Raw genomic sequence first — 20,356 nt, 5'->3', positions numbered from 1 at the left:
AATCTTAACAGTTCTTGTTCTCTCTTGGCAATTGATTAGAAGATAGGACAACAATTAACTTGACCAAAGGAAAACTAAGGATGCATGAAAAATACACATATGTAGCATATTCACAGCTCATGTGAACATCAGACTCTCACAAATACACAACACAGCAGCTGCATGCAGAGATAACTAGGCTGGGCTTGGAGAAAAAACCCATGATCAGGGGAAGAGAGTAAAGGAGTGTGAGAGGACGACTGTCACAGAAGCTGTGAGGGTGGTCTGTATTTTTGGTCTTACCATAGAGGAAGAGCATTGGGTATGTTCAGCTGGCTTTAAAGAAAGGGAGACAGAAATAAGCTGTAATAAGTCTCCAATAAGAGGCTCAGGCTAACACAGGAGCAACAAAATGGCAGAAGAGGGCAAAATGGGGGGAAAAGAATGCAAAAGTAGACTGGGCTGATTCCCTAAGGCTGCAGTGGACCAAATTCAGCCCTGGCAAACGTGGTTGCAACTCCCAATGAGAGCTGCACCCGCTGATAGATCTGAATTTGGCCCAGTGTTTTCTGGGTTTCTAGACATCTTGAACCCCCTATGGAGTAGAGGACAGAATGCTGCTAATACATTTCTGATATCCCAACTCTAGCTAGAACTCAGAAGGGACATCTCCCAGTACAGCAGCTAACTGAACTCTCCATCTCAACTCAAGGCCACTTCTGCATAGGAAGCAGCCATCTTCTAATATTTCAGTCTGATCTGCAAACCCATTTAACCCACAATAGCCCAAATCTATGGCATTTTCTATTTATATGTCCCCATGTCCTAGCATACAGTTCTCAGTGATTACATTGTGGTTATTAAAACAATAGGCTGAGATAATGTAATCACTCGCTTGGCAACCCTACAACAGCCATTTCCAGCTGTAGAAAGTGGGATGGTAAAGCTGTCAATTAGTCCTCTCCATGATCTAGCCTCACCCACCCCCACAGGCAAAGAAACTCCAGGGAAGTGATGGATGAGCCAATGGAGTCTGGTAGCAGCTGAGTTCCAGCTACTCCTAGAGAAACCCAACCACTCCGAATACTGTGCATGACCCGCTTTCTTTACTAGCCTTTGAGGCCATTTCCAGTGTGGAGATTAGTTCTGAAAACCAATGACAGTAGCTAGTGCTCCAGGCTGTACCAGAGAGTACAAGAGAATCCAAAAATGAATGAAAATTTTATGTAGGCTCCCTCAGATAAACATCAGCTTAATCTGTAGGGACTAGCCGACGTCACACGCCGATTGATGGAAACGTCTCTGAAGCTATTCTCTGTAGCTACACCAGTGAGGGTGAAACTGGTGCACTGCTTCTTCCCTTGCAGCTGAACTCAGCCAACAGGCTACTTTGGACCCCAGCAAGATGCTCCTGTGCTTTCTGCCAATGGAACACACTGAGGACATTGAACTAACCAAATTAGCTTTGTATTTTGTTTTTATGTAAATTGAGGCTGTATTTTTAGATGCCCTGAACATCCAGTGACGTGTGCGAATGAGGACAATAAAAAACGAAAGCTACCTCTACTCCCTGGTGCTCTTTTAGGTTAACTCGTTGCTTTGGCACTCGAGGGTCTCTTTGCTTTTACCCTCCTCTTTCAGATGTTTGCTCTTGTGTTTTCTTTTCAAGTATTAAACAAGGAAAATTTGGCTGGAATACTGAAGATGGAAATTTGCCCATACAGACATTTTTCATACAGGCCAGATAAAGATTTTGTTTTAATGCTGCTCCGCAAATTCTTCCTTTCTGACAATGGATATTTTTTTTCTTTTGGTCTGTCTTATAAAACATTATTTTGAATTTGAGTTTTTGCTCACAGGAGAGGGCCCAATCCTACCAGGTGCTGAGCTCCTGCTAGGAGGTGCTGAGCCCCGCAGGTTCCATTGAAGTCAACAGGAATCCAGGGCATTCAACGCTTCTCAGGTGGCTCTGGGAATCTTTCAGGATTACCAATATGACCAGGCTGATGACATCAGAAATAGTTTTCCTGTGACTGGCTGTCTCAAGAAGCCTTGTAAGTGCTGTAAAGTTACTGTTCCTTACTCATAGTTCTGATATCATCAGTATTTGACCAGAATGTGAGGATAATAATAATGTAACAGTGAAAACAATTCTATATGAAAAGATATTTAAGAAGCTATGAATGCACCAAAATAGTTAACATGTGGCCCCTAATACTGAGCAATCAGTAACCTGTTAGGTAACTATGAATCAGAGACTGTCTACTTGGTATGGCTGAAGAAGCAAAGTGCATCTTGGGTAATCCCTCTCCCACTCCTTGAGCAGCTGGTCTGAATTTTAAGAAAGCATCAAATATAATTTAAATGTTGATACTTCCCACAAAAAGGATTTATAATCCAATGGAAATATTTGCTAACATCAATAGATGTCCCATCTAGTAGTCTCCAGTTAATAAAGTCTTGCTCTCTTGAAATTGTGGACACACAGTACTGTGTAGGGGGGTGGGTGGATGGGTGTGGGTATGAGATGAGGGGATGGTGAACTGAACATTCTAAAAGTTTGGATGTTTCCATGTTGCTTGCTGAAAATATTCCATGATACTTTGAAAATGTTGTGAGAACTTCCATGTCCCACCATTGTTTCCACCATTGCTGATGGATTGGTATGCAAGAACCTTGCCTGTTGTGTCAGTCCCTTACAGATCCATGCGTAGCTGTTTCATCATGAGCATCCCTAACTATGTGTGGAATGTGACCCTTTTAAATGAACTCTGTCAACAAGTGCTGGGAGGGTGACTTTTTATTCCTGGCTGGTGGAATGTGTCAGTAAAACAGCAAAACTCTTTCTACTGTCACCACAAGGGACAGCCTCTAAACCAAGCAGCATGGAGCACTCTCACTCCAACCTTCACTGCTGCAAGCTTGTCGTTCAGATGAGACTGCCTTTGGCTGCTGCCGCCATCTTGCTGTATAGATTTCAGTCCAACAGCAGTTTCTGGAGCAAGAATCTCACAAGCTGAAACCACGGACACTGCCAAAACATTTTCCTAATTCCACAGGGGCAAGGCCCTGTGGACTGGAGTAGAGACATCTGAGGACATGCTGCTGGTGCATGAGAGTGAACATGGCTAACTATGTCTCAGAGATAGCTATCTGTAGTTTCCCTGCCAGCCCTATGCATTGTGAAGCACCACTGGTTTTGGAGTGGGATTAGGAAAGGCTCAGGGCATCTAGTACCCTAACTGCTTGTCCTAGAAGAGTGGAGGAACACTGAAGTCACACAGGCTTACAGGGGTTTAAGCAGTGCCAGTAGGTACTTGGAAATGATGTTTAAATATCAGTGTATAAATTTCATATAAATGGACAATAAGGTTTCCTTAAAATAAACAGAGGCTCATTTATAAGAAGCGTAGGAACTATGTACAAAAGCAGATTTTTAAAGAGGAGTTTTGGGCAAGTGTACCAATTTATCAATAAGACCTTGGCTTTACCGTCTGTTATCTGCTGCCTCCTGTTCATCTGCACATGCTCTAACCTGCTTTGGCTACCCCAAACCAGTCTTGTCATTTCAAGACTGGGATTTGAGGCAAGGCAAACTTCGCCGCAGAGTAATGTGCACATAACTGAATGACAGATAGGCAGCAGTGGCATTTTGGGGCCCATTCCAGAGGCTGTGCCCTGAGCCAGCTGGTATTGTGGAGAGAAAGAACCTAGAGTACCAGTCACGGAAACCCTGCACAGCCAGTCCTGGGACAGTTAAAAGTGGTTGGGAACCTCTTTGTTAAGTATTTATTTATTGATTGATTAGACACTATAAGTTGCACTTGCAACTATAAAGGAAGAAAACACCCAGGGCAGGCCTCTTCTTGCATAAAGACATTCATGGAGTCAAACATAATGTAAGTTGTAAATAATTGGCCTATATGATGTTGTTGTTTTTTACATTACTACATTTATAAGAGGTAGCTAGACTGGGAGCAGGAGGGGAGGAGAAACAGAGGGCCCCTGTAGTGTTAGAGGCTGGAAAAGGACTCAGTAGAATGAAGGCTGAGGGAGAGCTGGAGCACACCTGGAAATGAATGGTTACTTACCTTACAGTAACTGGTTCTTCAAGATGATGTTTGTGGATCCCATTGTAGGTGTGCATGTACCCCATATGTGGGAGATATGAATCTTTTGAATAGCAGGGTCTGTCAAGGCCACCAATGTGCCATGGTGTCTTCATGCCCTGCCCCAAGGCATATGTCAGGGCAGTCACAACTGGCCCTCAATTCCCTTGCTAATACAGAATCCCAAATAAGGAGGACTCTGAAAAAGTGGGGATGGAAGGCGGGTTGTGGAATCCATGCAGACGACAACATCTTAAAGAACCACAGTTGCTATAAGGTAAGTAACTGTTCTCTTCTTTGAGTATGTGTCTGTGGGGATCACACTCTAGGTGACTGACAAGCAGTGACCCATCTGGAAAGTAGGACTGATGAGCCCTGACTGTCACGAACTGAACAACAATTGTAACACTCTCCTATGCATCCGAAGAAGTGGGTTGTAGCCCACGAAAGCTTATGCTCTAATAAATTTGTTAGTCTCTAAGGTGCCACAAGTACTCCTGTTCTTTTTGAGGATACAGACTAACACGGCTGCTACCCTGAAAACTCTCCTATTGAATTGGGCATTTGATCTTGCAGCCAGGTCAAGGGCATTGTGTTTAACAAAAGTAAGACTATTAATCCACATAGCTGCCTTGCAAATTTTGGATTCAGGGATGTTCCTGATGCAAGCAGAGAATGCGGCTGGTGCTCTACTGGAGTGAGTGTTAACTTTTGGAGGGAGAGGCATATCAATCATATGATAGCAGCTTGATATAAACTGCATAATCCATTTAGAAATTCTCTGAGAGGAGATGGCTTGATTCTCGGAAGCACCAGGGAAGACAATAAAAGGATTGGGAGACAGTCTGTTCTGTCAAGATAGTATCACAAGGCCCTTGAAACAAGGTGTGGCTTTTCTTATCTTCTGTCTGATTTTACACATCACTCTTGGGATCTCGGGAATCAAAGGAAATGCACTAGACATTGATCCCACAATATAAGGAAGGTGTCATGTAATGATCCCAGTCTCATGTCTCCCCTGAAACAAAAGGTTGGATGTTTCATATGATCTTTTGTGGCAAAGAAGCCTGTAATGGGATTTCCCAAGAGGTGAAATATTGGTTTGATGCTGGAGCTCTTCAGAGACCACTTGTGATTGGTGATGGATTGTCTGCTCAAGAAGCCTGCTAGGTTGTTGCTGACTCCTAGAAGATGAAAAGCAACTGTTTATATTGGTTATCCTGTATTGTTGGAACCATGTCCATTAACATGATAGCCTCCTAACATAGGGGTGATGATAGGGCACTTCCCTGCTTTACAGTGCATTGTAGATGTGTCGTCTGTGAGAATTTGCACCGTGGAATTCTGTGGAACAGGCTGGAATGCTATGCAAGATCATCTGATCACTCAGAATTCTAGGGCATTAACGTAAAGAGTCATATCCTTTTGAGACCAAGTCCTTTGTATCCAGAGGTGCTCCAGGTGTGTTCCCCAACCAGTCCTGATACATAAGTGATAAACATCTTTGTTGGCAGAGATTTGGAGAAGGGAACCCTCTTCTGAACATTTTTTCGGCCTAACCACCAGTTCAGTGCTGACAGGATGTGTGCAGGGACCACAATTCAGATGCTCATTTGATGTCATGGAGGGTGGGTGATACACCAACATTAGCCAGCCTTGTAATGGATGCATATGAAGTCTGGGTAGTGGCATCATGTATACAAACTGTCATGTGGCCTAGGAGTTTGAGGCAGTTTCTTACTGTAGTTGTCAGATTTGATTTGATACTGGTGATTATCATTTGAAGGGAAAGAAATCTGTTACTGGGAAGATATGCTTTGGCTTATTTGGATTTGATTAGGGCTCCTACAAATTCTGTCCTCTGTGCTGGAATGAGACATGATTTATCATACTTCACCATAAAACCCAGTTGCCTGAATAGTTCACAGCTTTGGCAACTTCTTGATGAGATCTTCCTTTGATAATCCAATTGTCTACATATTAATATATGCAAATACCTCAACTGCTCAGATGTACTACCACTACTGCTAGGCATTTTGTGAAGGCTTTTGGTACTGTGGAGATATCAAATGGAAGCATTTTGTGCTGATAATGACTGGGCCCTATTGTGAATTGCAGACACATCCTGTGGGGCTGGGTGGCTGGCAATAAGGAACTATGGGGGGAGGGCTAGCTCAGTGGTTTGAGCATTGGCCTGCTAAACCCAGGGTTGTGAGCTCAATCCTTGAGGGGGCCACTTAGGGATCTGGGGCAAAATCAGTACTTAGTCTTGCTAGTGAAGGCAGGGGCCTGGACTCAATGACCTTTCAGGGTCCCTTCCAGTTCTATGAGATAGGTATATTATTTGTAGGTCGAGAGCGTCAAACTGGTTTTGAGCCTGAAGGGAAGGGACGATGGAGGCAAGTATTACCATCCTGAATGTGGAACAGTGAATACATTTGTTTAGTCTTCTCAGGTGTAGGATAGAATGAAAGCCTCTTTTTTTCTTCGGGTAAGGAAATACTGGGGACAAAAGTCACTTCCCCGGTACTCCAGAGTCATTCCTCTATGACTCCTAGACAAAACAGAGAAGCTGCTTCTTCTTTCAGGTGATTTTCATGACAATGGTCCCTGAAGAGGGACAGGGAAGGGGATGGAAGGGGTTAGGGGCTAAAATTGGATGAGATAGTCATGACTGATAACTTCCAGCACACATCTGTTTGTTGTTATCATAAACAATGACGCTTGATGGAAGAAACCAAGTCAGCATTTAAGAGGAAGGTTTAGGGATGGTTACTAGTGGTCTGAGTGTGGCTCTTGACCCTTTTATCAAACCTGCTGCCTGGAAACTGAGGTAGAGTGACTAACAGTCAAAGAAGCCTTCTGACCTGCACATGAAAGCACATGAAAACCTTGGCTTCCTCCTGTGTAGGTATTCAGAAGACCTGTGTTGGGGGTAGGTAGGTGTCTTCTGACACAATTACTCCTGGTACCTAAAGACCCTATAATTTGGGCCTAAGGTATAGCTGCCCAAGGAACAGAACATGGCCCTGGAATCCTTGAGAGAGTGCAGTGCATTGTCCGCACGAGTGCCAAACAATTCTTTGCTTTCAAAGAGAAAATTCTCAGTTGTGTGTTTCACTTTCTTTACAAATGCCAGAGGCTTGCAGCCAGGACACTTTGTGTGTGGTCACAGAAGTGGCCATGGCTCTAGCTGTATCAAATGCATCCATGGTGGTGGTTTTGCTTCTAGCTGGCCCTCCACAATAATGCTTTTTGACTCCTCTCTGGAATCTTGTGGAAGATCAGCTATCTCATTGGGGTAGGGTTTTTCCCACAAATACGTCCTGGTAATCAGCAATTCATAGCTGCAGTGATACTGATGAATAGACCTTTCTTCTAAATAAGTCTAATTTTTTTGGAGGGGGGGGGTGTCTTTGTCTTTAGGAATGGTATTAGTCTGCTTCGTTGTCTGTTCATGGACCTCAGAAACCACTAAGAAACTCAGAGTTGGATGTAAAAAGAACAGAAGTACTTGTGGCACCTTAGACTAACAAATTTATTAGAGCATAAGCTTTCATGGGCTACTGCCCACTTCTTCGGATGCATATAGAGTGGAACATGTATTGAGGAGATATATATACACACATACAGACAGCATGAACAGGTGGGAGTTGTCTTACCAACTCTGAGAGGCCAATTAAGTAAGAAAAATTTTTTTTTGAAGTGATAATCAAGCTAGCCCAGTACAGACAGTTTGATAAGAAGTGTGAGAATACTTACAAGGGGAGAGAGATTCAATGTTTGTAATGGCTCAGCCATTCCCAGTCCAGAGTTGGATGTGTGTCAAACTGTTCAAACCCCTTTTGGGGAACCTGGGACCTTTTTTTCTGCTGGCTTAGCCATAGGTGGTAGAACAACTGGTGTCTGCCACAGGGTCTTGGCTAGGTCTAAGATGCCCTCTCATTGACAGGTAGACCTATCCTACCAGGGGAACACAAGTGCAAAATATGAGAGCTTTTTCTTCATGACAGATGTTTTGATGTCAAGAGTTTCAGTAATGCAGGCAAGTAGCTCCTAAAATGCTTTAAATTAATCAGGGGCCAGTACTGAAGCTAAAGAGACGGCTTTGTCTGGGGAGGATGATGATGAGTGTCTGGTGGATGAAGGGTGTTGTTCTGGGGGGTTCCAGTGCCTTTTCCTCCTCCTGCCAGTTGCTCTTGTTCTTCCCTCTCTGTAGATGGGGGTCTGGCCATAGATGCAGAGGGACAAGGAGATCTATGCTTCCCGGAATGACAGAAGGGAGACCAGCTCCTGGATGCCCTGGGAAGGGGTTCCTAGTTTGCCTGATATGGCCAGGGTGGTGCACTGTATTGGTAAGGCTGGTTCAGATGGTGTTAACCTGGCCATTGCCATGTTGTAGGTGGATGTGTTGGAGCTCTAAACTGAGATTCCTAGTTTGTAGAGAGAGAGTATCTCATGCTTGAGGGGAGGCAGCTTCCTAGTGGATGGAGAAGAAAAGGCGTGTTTCAGTGATGGAGATGAAGAACAGACATCATCAAGGGGCATGAGGACATCAACCTCTGAGGTGACTTCAGTACCAAGATGCCAGAAATATGCACCTGTGCCAAGTGCAGAGACACTGGTGCTGGGGACATAGTTACCTCCTCAGACAGAGACCCATTTGGTACCAGCATGGATTCCGCTGACGGTACCAATGTTGATGTTGTTACTGGTGTCGAAGCTGGTGCTGCTTTCTGCCAGTTACAGGTATCTTGTGATTCTTTGATGCTGAGCTGGTGACTGAAGGTTTGGGTTCCACCTTATGGGAAGAAAGGGACTGGTGTTGGGAGCCATGCCTATCCCAGTGTTCAGGTCTCCCTTGCCTCACTGAGGTGATGGGACTGGTCTTTGGTGCCAGGGTGGTAGTCTGAGCTTAGGTGATCTTCCACACTGAATCCTTGCCTGATGGTGCTGAGGGTCTTTTGCTGGTACTGATCTTGGCAGTTGGGTGCTGGCTGGCAGGAACGCTGACAAAGATAAAGACTTCGAAAGATCAGATCCATCTTGGGAGTCAATCCTCTCTCTTTGGGGGTTTACATTTCCCCCCTAGATGCTTTGAGGAGGTAAAGCTTCAGATGGGTGTCCCCAGACTTTCTCGTTCTTGTTAAGACAACTGATGAATGGAGCAGTGATCTGACACATGGTTCTCATGAGACAGAAAGACAGTGGCTGTGGCCATCAGTGTGCAGCCATTTTAGGACAGACACAGTTGGAGGTCTGAGAGCTTTGAATTCATCATTTTGGCACAGGTAGAGGTGTCAAGGGAGAATTTTTTGTTGTTGGCTATGACTGGATAATAAAATAAAATAACAAAGGGGCATGAGGACATGCATTACATAGGCATGGCTCCACAGACACTGTGATTCAAAAGACTTTGATCTCATGCATATAGGGTGCATGTGCATCTAGAGTAGGAGCCACACGGACGTATATTCAAAGAAGAATCAGAGGTTAACAGAATATATATAAAAGACATTGGAGCCAAATTATCAATTCTCGAATGATTCTAATACAGCTATTAGATTTTCCATCGCATTTCTAGTCTGAACAGACTAAAGGGACATCACTGTCAGGTGATGAGAACAGCACAAGTCCTCCAGAGGCAATTGGATGCCCAGAAGAAGTCCAGAGCATAAAACTATTTTGAGCCCTGGCAGTAATTACTCAGTCATTACCCTGGGGGTTGTCACAAAACTTGAGTAATCTGTCTGTCATTGCTCTGGGGGTTTTTAATCACAAGACCTCTGGAGGTAATCCATTTGCCACTGATGTTTGTAAATGTATCAACACTCCAGGCAGAAATCAGTCTGCCATTCCTCTAAGAGATGAACTGAGGGAGTGCTATGGGATTATGGAGGAAATAATTCTCAACACATACGACCCTACAGTGAAACCAATGGATTCACTGGCTATTACAAAAAGACAGTCATGTAGGCATTTAAGACTCCCTACTCTCCACTAAGAATTCAGTACCTTTGATTATTACTGGAAACATTTTGAGTGCAGTAGTTTTGATCATGTCCATAAAACACAGATGATTTGCTTAGTTTGGGTTTAGTGGGTGCTTGAGAGGAGCATACCTGTTTCACATAGATGGTGAATCAAAGGACCTGATCCTGTCTTCATGGAAGTAAATGGCAAAATTCCCACCAACTTCAATGGGAACAGCACTGTGCTTAAGTGGTTCCAGTGGGATCTATCTCGGGCTAAACTCCTGATTGCTGTACAAAGGAGACTAATATAATGCCACCTCTTTTTAATGTAGAGTGAGTTTCATCTGGTGCAACATGGAGCTTCAACTCCTATTGGGACGGGAGTTGTGATGCCTGAGATGATGTTTGTCATAACACTTATGTTATTCCCTGCTAATGTGGGTCACTGTACCATTATAGTAAGTGTCAGCTCATACAAACTTAACATCCATGTTTCAGATGCAGTCTATCCAACTTCAGATCTGCAAAAGGCATATTTATTTGCCTATCCACATATACAACTTAGTCCTATTTTCAATATGGTTCATGATGTTTAAAAGAAATATATATACCAAGTGAGGCTTAAAATAGTCAATTCTATCTTCATTTCCTATGAATTCTAGGATTTTTAAATTCAGGGAGCTGCACTACTAATTAGCGTCATTTGTATATACAAATCATGCCAATTTGAATAACTTATTAATTTATTTAATATCTGACATATATATCCATGAAGTTTCCAGAGACAGTAATCTTATGGTTCCAGGTGATTAGAGGTAAATATAAAGAAAGTCACTTGCTTTAATTTGGCTATGCAAATGACCCCAGATTGAGTTATTGGACAGTTAAATGAAAGGTTCACTTTTCATACAGCTGTGAGCTACTTTTTTAAAAAACCTGAGTTTCAGAGGAAAAGTACAACAACTGGGAAAACATGTACATGCAAATTATTCTTAATTTTCATGATGTGTTAATAATGCTTCTAATTAAATCTGGGTAAATGATAAATTCAAGCTTTACGATAATCAAGCCCCAGGGTTCCTGGGAAATAAGATATAGAGCATAGCTAGCATTAAATAGTATCAGAGATGTGGTATTCATCTCCACAATGTAATAGCTCTTAGTTCTGGTCCTGACTACGCAAAGCAGGTGCAAGTTCACCTGTGATTATATTCTTTGATTTCTGTGGAATGGGTACATGAAGAAAGTCCCATTCAGGTAAGAAGGAACTGAAGAAAGACTGAGGCAGGGACATAGACACTGAAAGATCAGCTGGAGTGGAGGATGGTTATAGCATTTTTAGGACAGGCTCTCTGAATGGTGTGGAGTGTAATGAGGATTATGGAGGGTCATTCCCTAATACATGAACCTCATATTTAATGTCATTTTTAATATGACTGCAATCAAATATCAGCCTTTACAAAGTGACTAGTATTAAGGTGCTAGTCCAAAGACAGACTAGCAAGGCTTCAAGAAGGCCTGGCAATTTGGGACTCATGACAAGAGTGAATACTGACCTGTGCCCCAATGCCAGAAACCAGGAGTCCCAGCATGGGCTCCATGTAGGACTTGTCTCTTCACTGTTAGTTCTTGATTCCGCTGTTGGGCAGGGATCCTGAAGGAGGAAGTCCAGGCTCAGGAGCATATCAGTAGAGACAGGGAAGGAATTATCCATGAGTCAGAGCGGGGCTGACTGGGATGGTGGTCAGGCAGGTGGAGAGAAGGAAGGAATTAGTCAAAAGAAGGCACCAGGTTCAGACTGGGGCACTTGGTAAGGGATCTTGTTTATTGTGAGGAGGCAGAGATGGGAGGCAGCTGAGGTGCCAAGGAACTGTGTCCTTAGCTTTCACTAGACGACAGTAACATTGAGCAGGACTTATTTAGTTCTCTGTTTTTTAAAGCACTGTACCAATATCAGCTAATTAACCTTCACAGCACCCCATCCATTATTAATGTCACCTCCATTTTAAGAGGGAGAAAGTGAGACGCAGATAGCTGAGCAGGGACAGTGAGTCAGAGGCAGAACCTGGGTCAGAACTCCAAGATCCAGGCTCCCAGTTTTCATCTCAACTTACTAGGCCATATTCTTTGTCTGCTGCACTCCATGCCCCCAGGATCCGAGACCCACCCCTCTCGCTGGGTTTCAGAGCCCAGGCTTCAGCCCAAGTGGGAATGTCTACACTGCTAAGTTTTGTCAGTTGACCTGGGCTCTGAGACTCGCTGCTGCAGGATTTTTTAAAATTGCAGTTTAGACATATCCACAATTTCTCTCTTACTCCCATTAATAAGGCACCTATCACCATGACTTCTAAGTGCAGAATGCAGCTATAGGACCAGGAATACAATCTAAAGGGTGATCACCTCTCTCCACCTCTTCAGGATTGAAGATTTTCATCCTTTCTTCATCTCTCCTTTCTCATCCCTCTTTCTCCATTTTCTTCTTAAGTTTCCTCATCCCTATGAGATAGGAGGGAATGATCCTTTGTGGGAAAAGTGGGGTTGGCATTTTGACCTGAGTGAAGTCTGGCTGTGGCTAATTCAGATCCCTATCAGCAGTGAGTTCCACAGCCAGGGATCTGTCAGTCATCAGGAAAGTCCTGCCTCCATCAGTTTAATTTATTAGTTATGTTGGGCATATCTGTAGCACCTCTGTGAAACCACAGCTGTCTTGGTGGGCAATAGATGAGGAGATGGTCTCTGAGATAGTCAGGTGTGAACCAGGTAAGGTTCTTGTATATTAAAAAGGTGTCATGGGGGTCATTCACCAGAGCGGCACCCCTTGCTGCTAATATGGGGGATTAGCTCACTTAACCGGCATGCCCTCTCTTGATGGTGCCTCACCCGCTGTCGTCACCACCTGCAGACCTGCCTCAGTCCAAGTACTGCAGCATCCTCTTCATGATTCGGCCCTCTGGCTGCGTCACTCTCCACGTTTTCCCCCTTCCAGGGTGTGGGGTTGTATCTCCTTCAGTAGTCCAGTCACTTCCCCAGTGGTGAGTGGAGGAACCTGGGCCCACCCACTACTCCGGGTCCCAGCCCAGGGACCCTGTGTATTGCAGCCTCCTGCTGTGCTTCAAATTCCTCTCACTGCTGCTATGTCTCCCTGGGCCCCTTCCCCATGGCCCTAGCACCTTTTTCGCCCTTCCTCAGGACATGCAACTACCCAGTCCCAGCAGCCAGCTAGGAACTCCTCTTGCTCCCCTGGTCCCTGCCAGTGGTTGCTCTGTCCAAGGTGCCACAGGTCTCTCAGGCTGCTACAGACACAGTCTTTACTCCTTGAGTTCCCAGCAGAAACTGACCCTGCTCTGCCCTGTGTCTCTTTTTATATGGGCCTCCTGGGCCCTGATTAGCTGCTCCATTCAGTCTGTCTCTAGTTGGCTGCTCCTTGCACAGCCTCCCTAGGCTGCTTTTCACCCCTTCCTTGCCAGTGTAGGGTGAATACCCCATCACAAATTGACCCTGAATTTGGTCCAGAAGTGAAAAGGGAGCCAGCTCTTGTTACTTATGAGACAGGCTGCTGTATGCTGTACAAGTTGTAGCCCTCAAGAGGTGTTCACTTTCAACCCCAAGTAGAATGACTGGCAGAAGTCTACCCTGGAAGTGACAAAATATGGATCAGGATGGCAAGGTCCTCCTCTCAGAGGAAAGGGCACTGTCTCCTGGTCAGTCACAGGCAGAAGAAGACTGCCTCTACTGCATTCCTTATGTCCAGCAGTAGTGAAGAACTGAGCTTCATCTCCAGGCTTAGTACTCCCTTGACGACAGATGATCAGATTGAAGGTGGTGTCAGAGTCTCAGCAAGCAAGCGCCTTGACACATGTCCCTCTTCCTGTCATGATCACTTCTGTCCTCCCTGGGATGAGAGTTTGAGCCATTTGCTCTTCATCCGCCTGGTAATGGCTTACAGTCATTGGGACATCTTAGTGAGCCCTGGGGATGCATAGGCTGAGAAGGAGACTGCAACTGGGTACCATCCATGTATTTGTGACACTGGAGTCTATGGTGTCTCTGGATCTCGCTGAGCAGTCTCACATATATATATATGTTAAAAAGGAGGGCTGAGAATATCAGACTCTGCAGGCCTCCATCCGTGAGGAGTAGCAATAGCCCATTATGATGTTCTGGGATTTGCCTGAGAGGAATGAGAGGATCCACTACAGTGCCCGCAGCAACTCCTATTGAACTGATGGGAAACGAGGGCAGAAACAGACCCATGATCTGCAATCTAGCTATTTATGTGGCTTACAGACATAGGCTTCCTTGAACAGGTACCCACAGCTTAGTGCAATGATTTCCCTGAGAGCTAACGTGTTTAGTATTAGTCTATATCACAAGCAGATTTTTCCAGATAGCCAGATATGCACTGGGCCAGCCCAAAGATCCTGCAATGATGTTAGGATGATGCCTGTAGCCAGCCCAAAGGCAGGGTGAAGATATCTGGTGAGCAGTCTTAAACTTTGAAGGAGATGCTGGAAGACATTGCTCATTTGGATGAAGCCAGGAAAAAACTTCTATCTGAATGCAACTGGAACGTACAGCCCAACAGACTGTGAACACAAGCAAATTAGCAGTCCCTGATGGGGAGAGTTATTCTTGCATATCAAGTCTCTGCCCAAGGGAGCCTGTCCAGACACATCAATAGCCCAAGGAGAGAGTTTGTTAAGGATAGTTTTCATTTGAAATCTGGAGCAATTAGTATTTAATTCACAGTCTGTGTCTTTTCATTGCCTTTTTAATTAGGAAGCTGTTTAATGTAGATGCTGAAGTTTCTTTACAAGGAAATGCTTATGGAGGTAGATTGGGTTGGTGAATATTAATATAGGGTACAATAAAGTCTATGAGCCATATTGGGATTGGAAATGTTAATTATAGGCATTACTTGAGTGTGTTATGGAGACCATGGCCTGATGTTGTAAAGCAATGAGCAACATGGTTTTGTTCCAGGGATATCGCCCTGAGAATAACTGGTGACTCCTTTGGTGAGGTCAGTAATGTAGAGGGATGGGATGTGGGAAACATAATGCTCATTGTTAACATACATGAGTTCGTAGGTGAAAATGGGCCCAAAGCAGACAATGAGCTTGGAATCAAAATCCCTAATTTTAGGAAGCTGAATTCTCCTAATATATGTTTTTATCCTCTCCTATTAGCAGATGTTTCATGGGAGTGGAGGTATCTTGGCCATTATGTCAGTTCCGTTTAGGAAGTGATGTCGTGTGTTACATGCAGCAAATTCTCTCCCACTCACTTGGACAAGCCAATGTGAAGGGCTAGCAGACTGCATACACAATTGGTACATCTTGGTTTAAAAGTGGATGGATGAGGTAAAGATTGACATGGGGCAGGGGCATATAACATGTTGTTCCCTGCCCTAGTCAAGTTTACATTTGATTAAAGTCAGACCTGCATTTCCAGCTGTAAATCTGCAGAGCATCAGAACCAGTCCAAACCCTACAGCTAGGTCAGCTGGATTCAGGTGTGACTGTGCTCCATTTATCAGACTTTTAAGAAGATATGTGAGGCAGAAGCTGCTCTCAGCATGCTGTGTTCTTCTCAGCCAATCCCCATGAGAAGCAGCCCACCCAGGTCTACTGCAGGAAGGCAAGGTGCAGTGACTTTGACAGCCCACATTCTACCCGGCCGTGGGAAGAAGCCAGGCAAGTGTATCCTGTTGGTTCACTGGATTTACTTAATGGGAACATCAGGAGTCACATATAACAGGCAGAGGGGATCCACTGTCTGTCCATCTAGGTTTTTAGAATGGTGCCCATCACCATGATATCCTGATTTCTAGTACACAGACCTGGTGAAGAAGGAATGCACAAAAGAGAAGAGAGGATTAATCTTCCCCATTTGCTGGTAGTCAGGGCTTCAGGCGAAGAGAGAGGGAGAGAGACAGCTAACGCCTGAAATTTTAGGGTGAGGGGGACTGACCATTGGTGTGGCATGAAAACTGTCCCCAGTTTGCAGGGAATATGCTCTCTACTGCCACAAGGTTCTCAGAAAGGTTTAGAGATTTTTGTTTGAAGGAAGCAATAGAGGAGACGAGGAGTGGGGTAGGAGATAATGAGGATAAAGGCCCTCCTGTGTCTCTTCCCCTCTTCTGTCAGCCTAGCTCCTGTTGCATTCACCACAACTAGCATTTCTGGTGCTGCAGGCTGGGATATAATGTGTGTTTTTATCCCTCTTGTACATATTAAGCAGGGCCCTGACTATGCACAGCGGGCAATGGAATAGTGTACTGTACATATATGGTGTGTGCATGAGATCTTGGGCTGGCAGATGGTTAAAGATTGCAAGCAACTAATTTGATCTTGATGAAAAGTGAATTTTTTTTTTTGCAGCACTATTGAACACGGTGAAATTTGGCAGCCCTTTACGTACATTTTAAAACTGCATTCTGACTGTGGACACAGGGACATATGGCAAAATTCCTTGAAACTTACAAGTCAGTTAAGTCCTGAAAGAAGGAGTGAAGGTGGATGGTAGGAAATCCCCACACTGCTTCAGGGGGTTGCCCCACATGACACAGCAATCGGGTCTTGAACATTTACTTTCAAGCTCAGCATCTTCCAATAGGACATATGACTTTTTGGTCGTTGGTGAGTTATTATTTAATATTTATATTAAAGAAGTAACCAGGGAATTCAATTAGAATCAGGGACCCATTGTGCTCAAATCTCTACAAACTCATACAAAGGTACAGTTCGTATGTGTATTCATGGAGACTTAAAGAAGCTGTAGCTGGGCAAAAGTGAATTGTTTCATTGGCCACCAATGTGAAGGGTAACCAGTGAAAAATGTAACCACAGATGGTTTTTAATGCTATTTTTGGTTGTTCTTTTGATTGCTTTAACTAGTAAGTGCTCTGTGTAAATAAATATTGAAATTATAAAAAAAGTATCAGTTTATTATTATAAGCATTTCTAGGATGCCCAGCACCATAATATCATAGCGCCATCTCAAAAGTTAGATGATGATAAAACCAGAAGAAAATTCAAATACTGATCAGAAAACCGAATGTATCTTTTTAAACATGCTTTTATGCTATATGTATGTCTCACTACTGAACAGATTCAGGGTCAAAGTTTGCATTGCTTAGTCAATCAAAGCTTGGACTAATATCATTAATATAGCACCAACAATGGGGTATGCAATTTACAGGCAAGAATGAATACAAGGTTTTTGCCCTGAAGATCTTACAAACTAACGAAAATTTTGACTGAATAAGGAGTGCAGGAATTGGCCATCAGTCAATCCAATACCTGCTGAAGTCATTGTGAATGTTTCCATGAATTTCAATGGGAGTTGCATAAGGCTCCAAGGGACCTGGAATGATGGTGTACTGTTGGGTCACAAAATCTGTGCTGTGGCAACATGATTTTGTGAAAATGTGGTGCTCTGGAGAATGCTCTGGGGTGAAGGATACAAATCTGTAATGTATTGACCTGTCAATCTGCCACTGTCTCACCATTTTAATGAGTGTCCTAAATGTTTTCATTTAGAACAGGGATACTCAGACCTCAGTGGTTCAGAAGCAAAATTAGTGACCAACATTACTCAAAAGACTCACAGTAGTGTGAATTCATTGTTTCATTTACTCTCTCTCTCATTCTCACAGCAAAATGACTGACCAAGTATTATTATTTTATCAACTACAATTGGTTAATAACATTGTAAAAGCATCGTGACTAGTTAATCATTTAGATTGGGTAATAATTAAATCACAGCGTTTTAATATCGTGCTGCAAAGAGCTGCAGGAGGTACATTAAAGAGCCACTTGCGACTTGCGAGTCTCGGTCTGAGTATCACTGATTTAGAAGGATGCCAGATAAGAAAACCTGTGTGTTGGGTCCCTGAATCTATAGATGACTTTATAACACCATCCTTCTTCCCTATCACTTCACTGGGTTAACATCATACGGTTATATGGAAAATTTGTCACAGGTACTGTATTGTCTGTTTCTCAGATTATAATTGATTTAACATGCCCAGAACGAGCGGCCAATGTATTTTTATCCTGCTTTTAAATCTCTCCTGCAATAAAATGTGTCCTGGATCTTGAACAATGACTGAGTCCAAACATGCAGTTCTGTGGAAATCACATATTTCATCATTTTCCATAAAACTGGGGAATACATGCTTTTTTAATGCATTTACCCCCGCCCCCAGGCATCACATGGTTTTCTGTTGTTGTGGTAAATTGCTATTAGCATTAGATGTTGGCAATGGCTCAAGTGCCTAGGTAGATGTGGGGGGCTGAGGGGGAGGAGAGCAGGAGTCATTGGTATTCACTGCCTCCACTTCTGCAAAAAACATGTTCTTTTCTGACAGCCCACATTCCATAAAGACTGTAAGTGTGAGCACTCCTCTGGAATGGGCAAGTTGTATGATGCAGTCTGGAAAATCTGAATACAAATATTTGTTAAGACAAAAACAAAAAAAGGCCCCATCTACATTACAAAAACAACCCCACTCACACATGGGTATGGTCACGCAATCTTAGAACTTGCTTCTAGATTTTGTGGGCAGAAAAATGTGTTACAAACTCATGTTTTAACAGTGGTCGATGGCGAAGTTAAAACAGGGTTATAACATGGTTTGGGGTTTTTTCTGCTGTCCACAAAGAGAAGAGTGCACCATGGTTTCAACATGGGTATTTTTATAATGAAGGTGGGGCCACCGTGGTGTGTGAACCTTTTACAATTACAGAAATAAAACCACCATGAATGATTTTTAAAAATTCTAAACAAACCAACCCTCCCGTCATCGGTTTTATCAGCAGCTTTACAAAAATAAAACGAGTTCTATAGACGCACGTATACACACACACACATATACGTATGTATCAAACTATGTACAACTTTTAGGATGGAAACAAGAAGGGTGTCGATACAGGATGTCAAAAGAAGCTGCTGTGCTTCAACAGCCCTTTGCTACGTATTTTGGAAGACTCTGCTCTCCAAATGGCATTTGGAAGGTTGAGTGATATTTAAATACCACCCGTCCTTGAGACACTTTGAGCAACTGCTCAGAATTACGAAGATTTGTTTCCAATGTTGCCTGATGGCCAAAATCTGAGAGCAAAGGGCTTGGAAGCTGAGAGAACCAGCCAGGCACAGCTACAGAAAGAGAGAGACAGATGGACAGACGCAGCGACAGAGATGGATGCAAGTCCCAACTGAAGTGCAGGCTAGATGTGTGCCGTCCTTCCACCAATCCTTGCTCCCATTGCAGGGGTGCGGCTTATACAGAATTTAGTCGGATAGGGCCCAATGCTGCAATTCTTACTCAGATAAAGTGCCCAGTGGGAGTTTTGCCTGAGTAAGGACTGCAGGATTTGAGCCACTGGTTCTCTGCCTTCAGACTCTTGATTGGGGGTGAAAATAATCGTGTGAGGTTTGGTCTGGCTGGAGACGAAGTGGAGGGGAGCAAGAGGGACAGGAAGGGGCAGGGTAAATAGAGAGGGTGCAGGAGAGAAGGTAAGAGGGAGACTCGAGTATGTGCTGTTCCATAAATATTCCAGAGAACGGGAGCAGACGTTCATGACAATCATATGAAATCTATTGGAGTCAAAAGCAGGATGATTCTAAAGGGAGGCTCTTTTACTCACAACCAAGGGACTAAAGAAGAAATCACTACACAGGTTTCCAGATAACCCTAGATTCTGAATGCTTGGGTGTCTCTGTCCGTACTGTACCTGATCTCATAAATTCTTTAAAGCCAGAAATCAACAAAGCCATACCCCTCTGGTGAACCCCTACAGACTCCTCTATAACATCACCTACTTTTCAGACCTGTATCAAGATCTAAATAAATTCAGCCTTCCTAAATATCAGGCAGAGAAACAGTGTTTGTGTCACTAGAGGTGGTGTGTGTTGGATCTGGCTGAAGTTTGCCTGTGGAAGGCATGTAGTTGGCTGGCTTTCGCTATACTTCCTTATGAGATGTCATTTTCCAGAGCTCTTTGGTCCAGGGGCCACCAGCTCTATCACTGCAGAACGGGTTAGCAAGTGAAATCATACTTCACTATTCTCTCCTTCTCTGCACCTCCCAGTTAGAAAACATTTCCATCCGCTCTAGGACTCAACAGACTGCTCACTCTTTGGCAAAACTGGACTTCTACAAAGGGAGGGCAATCTACATGTGGAGACTTTCCTTTTTATTCACACAAGCCCTCAAATCGCTTACACCCCTCATCATCTTATCTCATACCCAGGACATTTCAGAGGGTGGCTTGCTGAGCTCTTTAT

The 20,356-nt window shown here is 43.8% G+C and overlaps 1 protein-coding gene across 17 annotated transcripts in view; it reads right to left on the bottom strand.

Annotated features, from left to right (window-relative positions):
* CACNA1C (calcium voltage-gated channel subunit alpha1 C) overlaps window positions 1-20,356 on the bottom strand; it is a 724,164-nt gene that overhangs the window by 48,992 nt on the left and 654,816 nt on the right. For 15 of the 17 annotated variants that reach the window (XM_034781034.1, XM_034780951.1, XM_034781008.1 and 12 more), the window contains one exon: window positions 283-315. The exons of the other annotated variants lie outside the window; for them this stretch is intronic. In XM_034781034.1, coding sequence (XP_034636925.1) covers window positions 283-315 — 33 coding nt within the window. The remainder of the gene's footprint in view (window positions 1-282; window positions 316-20,356) is intronic. 17 annotated transcript variants of the gene reach the window in all.

Source organism: Trachemys scripta, chromosome 1, assembly GCF_013100865.1.
Source record: "Trachemys scripta elegans isolate TJP31775 chromosome 1, CAS_Tse_1.0, whole genome shotgun sequence".
Classification (NCBI taxonomy): Eukaryota; Metazoa; Chordata; order Testudines; family Emydidae; genus Trachemys; species Trachemys scripta.
The sequence above is the reverse complement of the archived record's forward strand: the minus strand, read 5'-3'. Positions and strand labels throughout refer to the sequence as shown.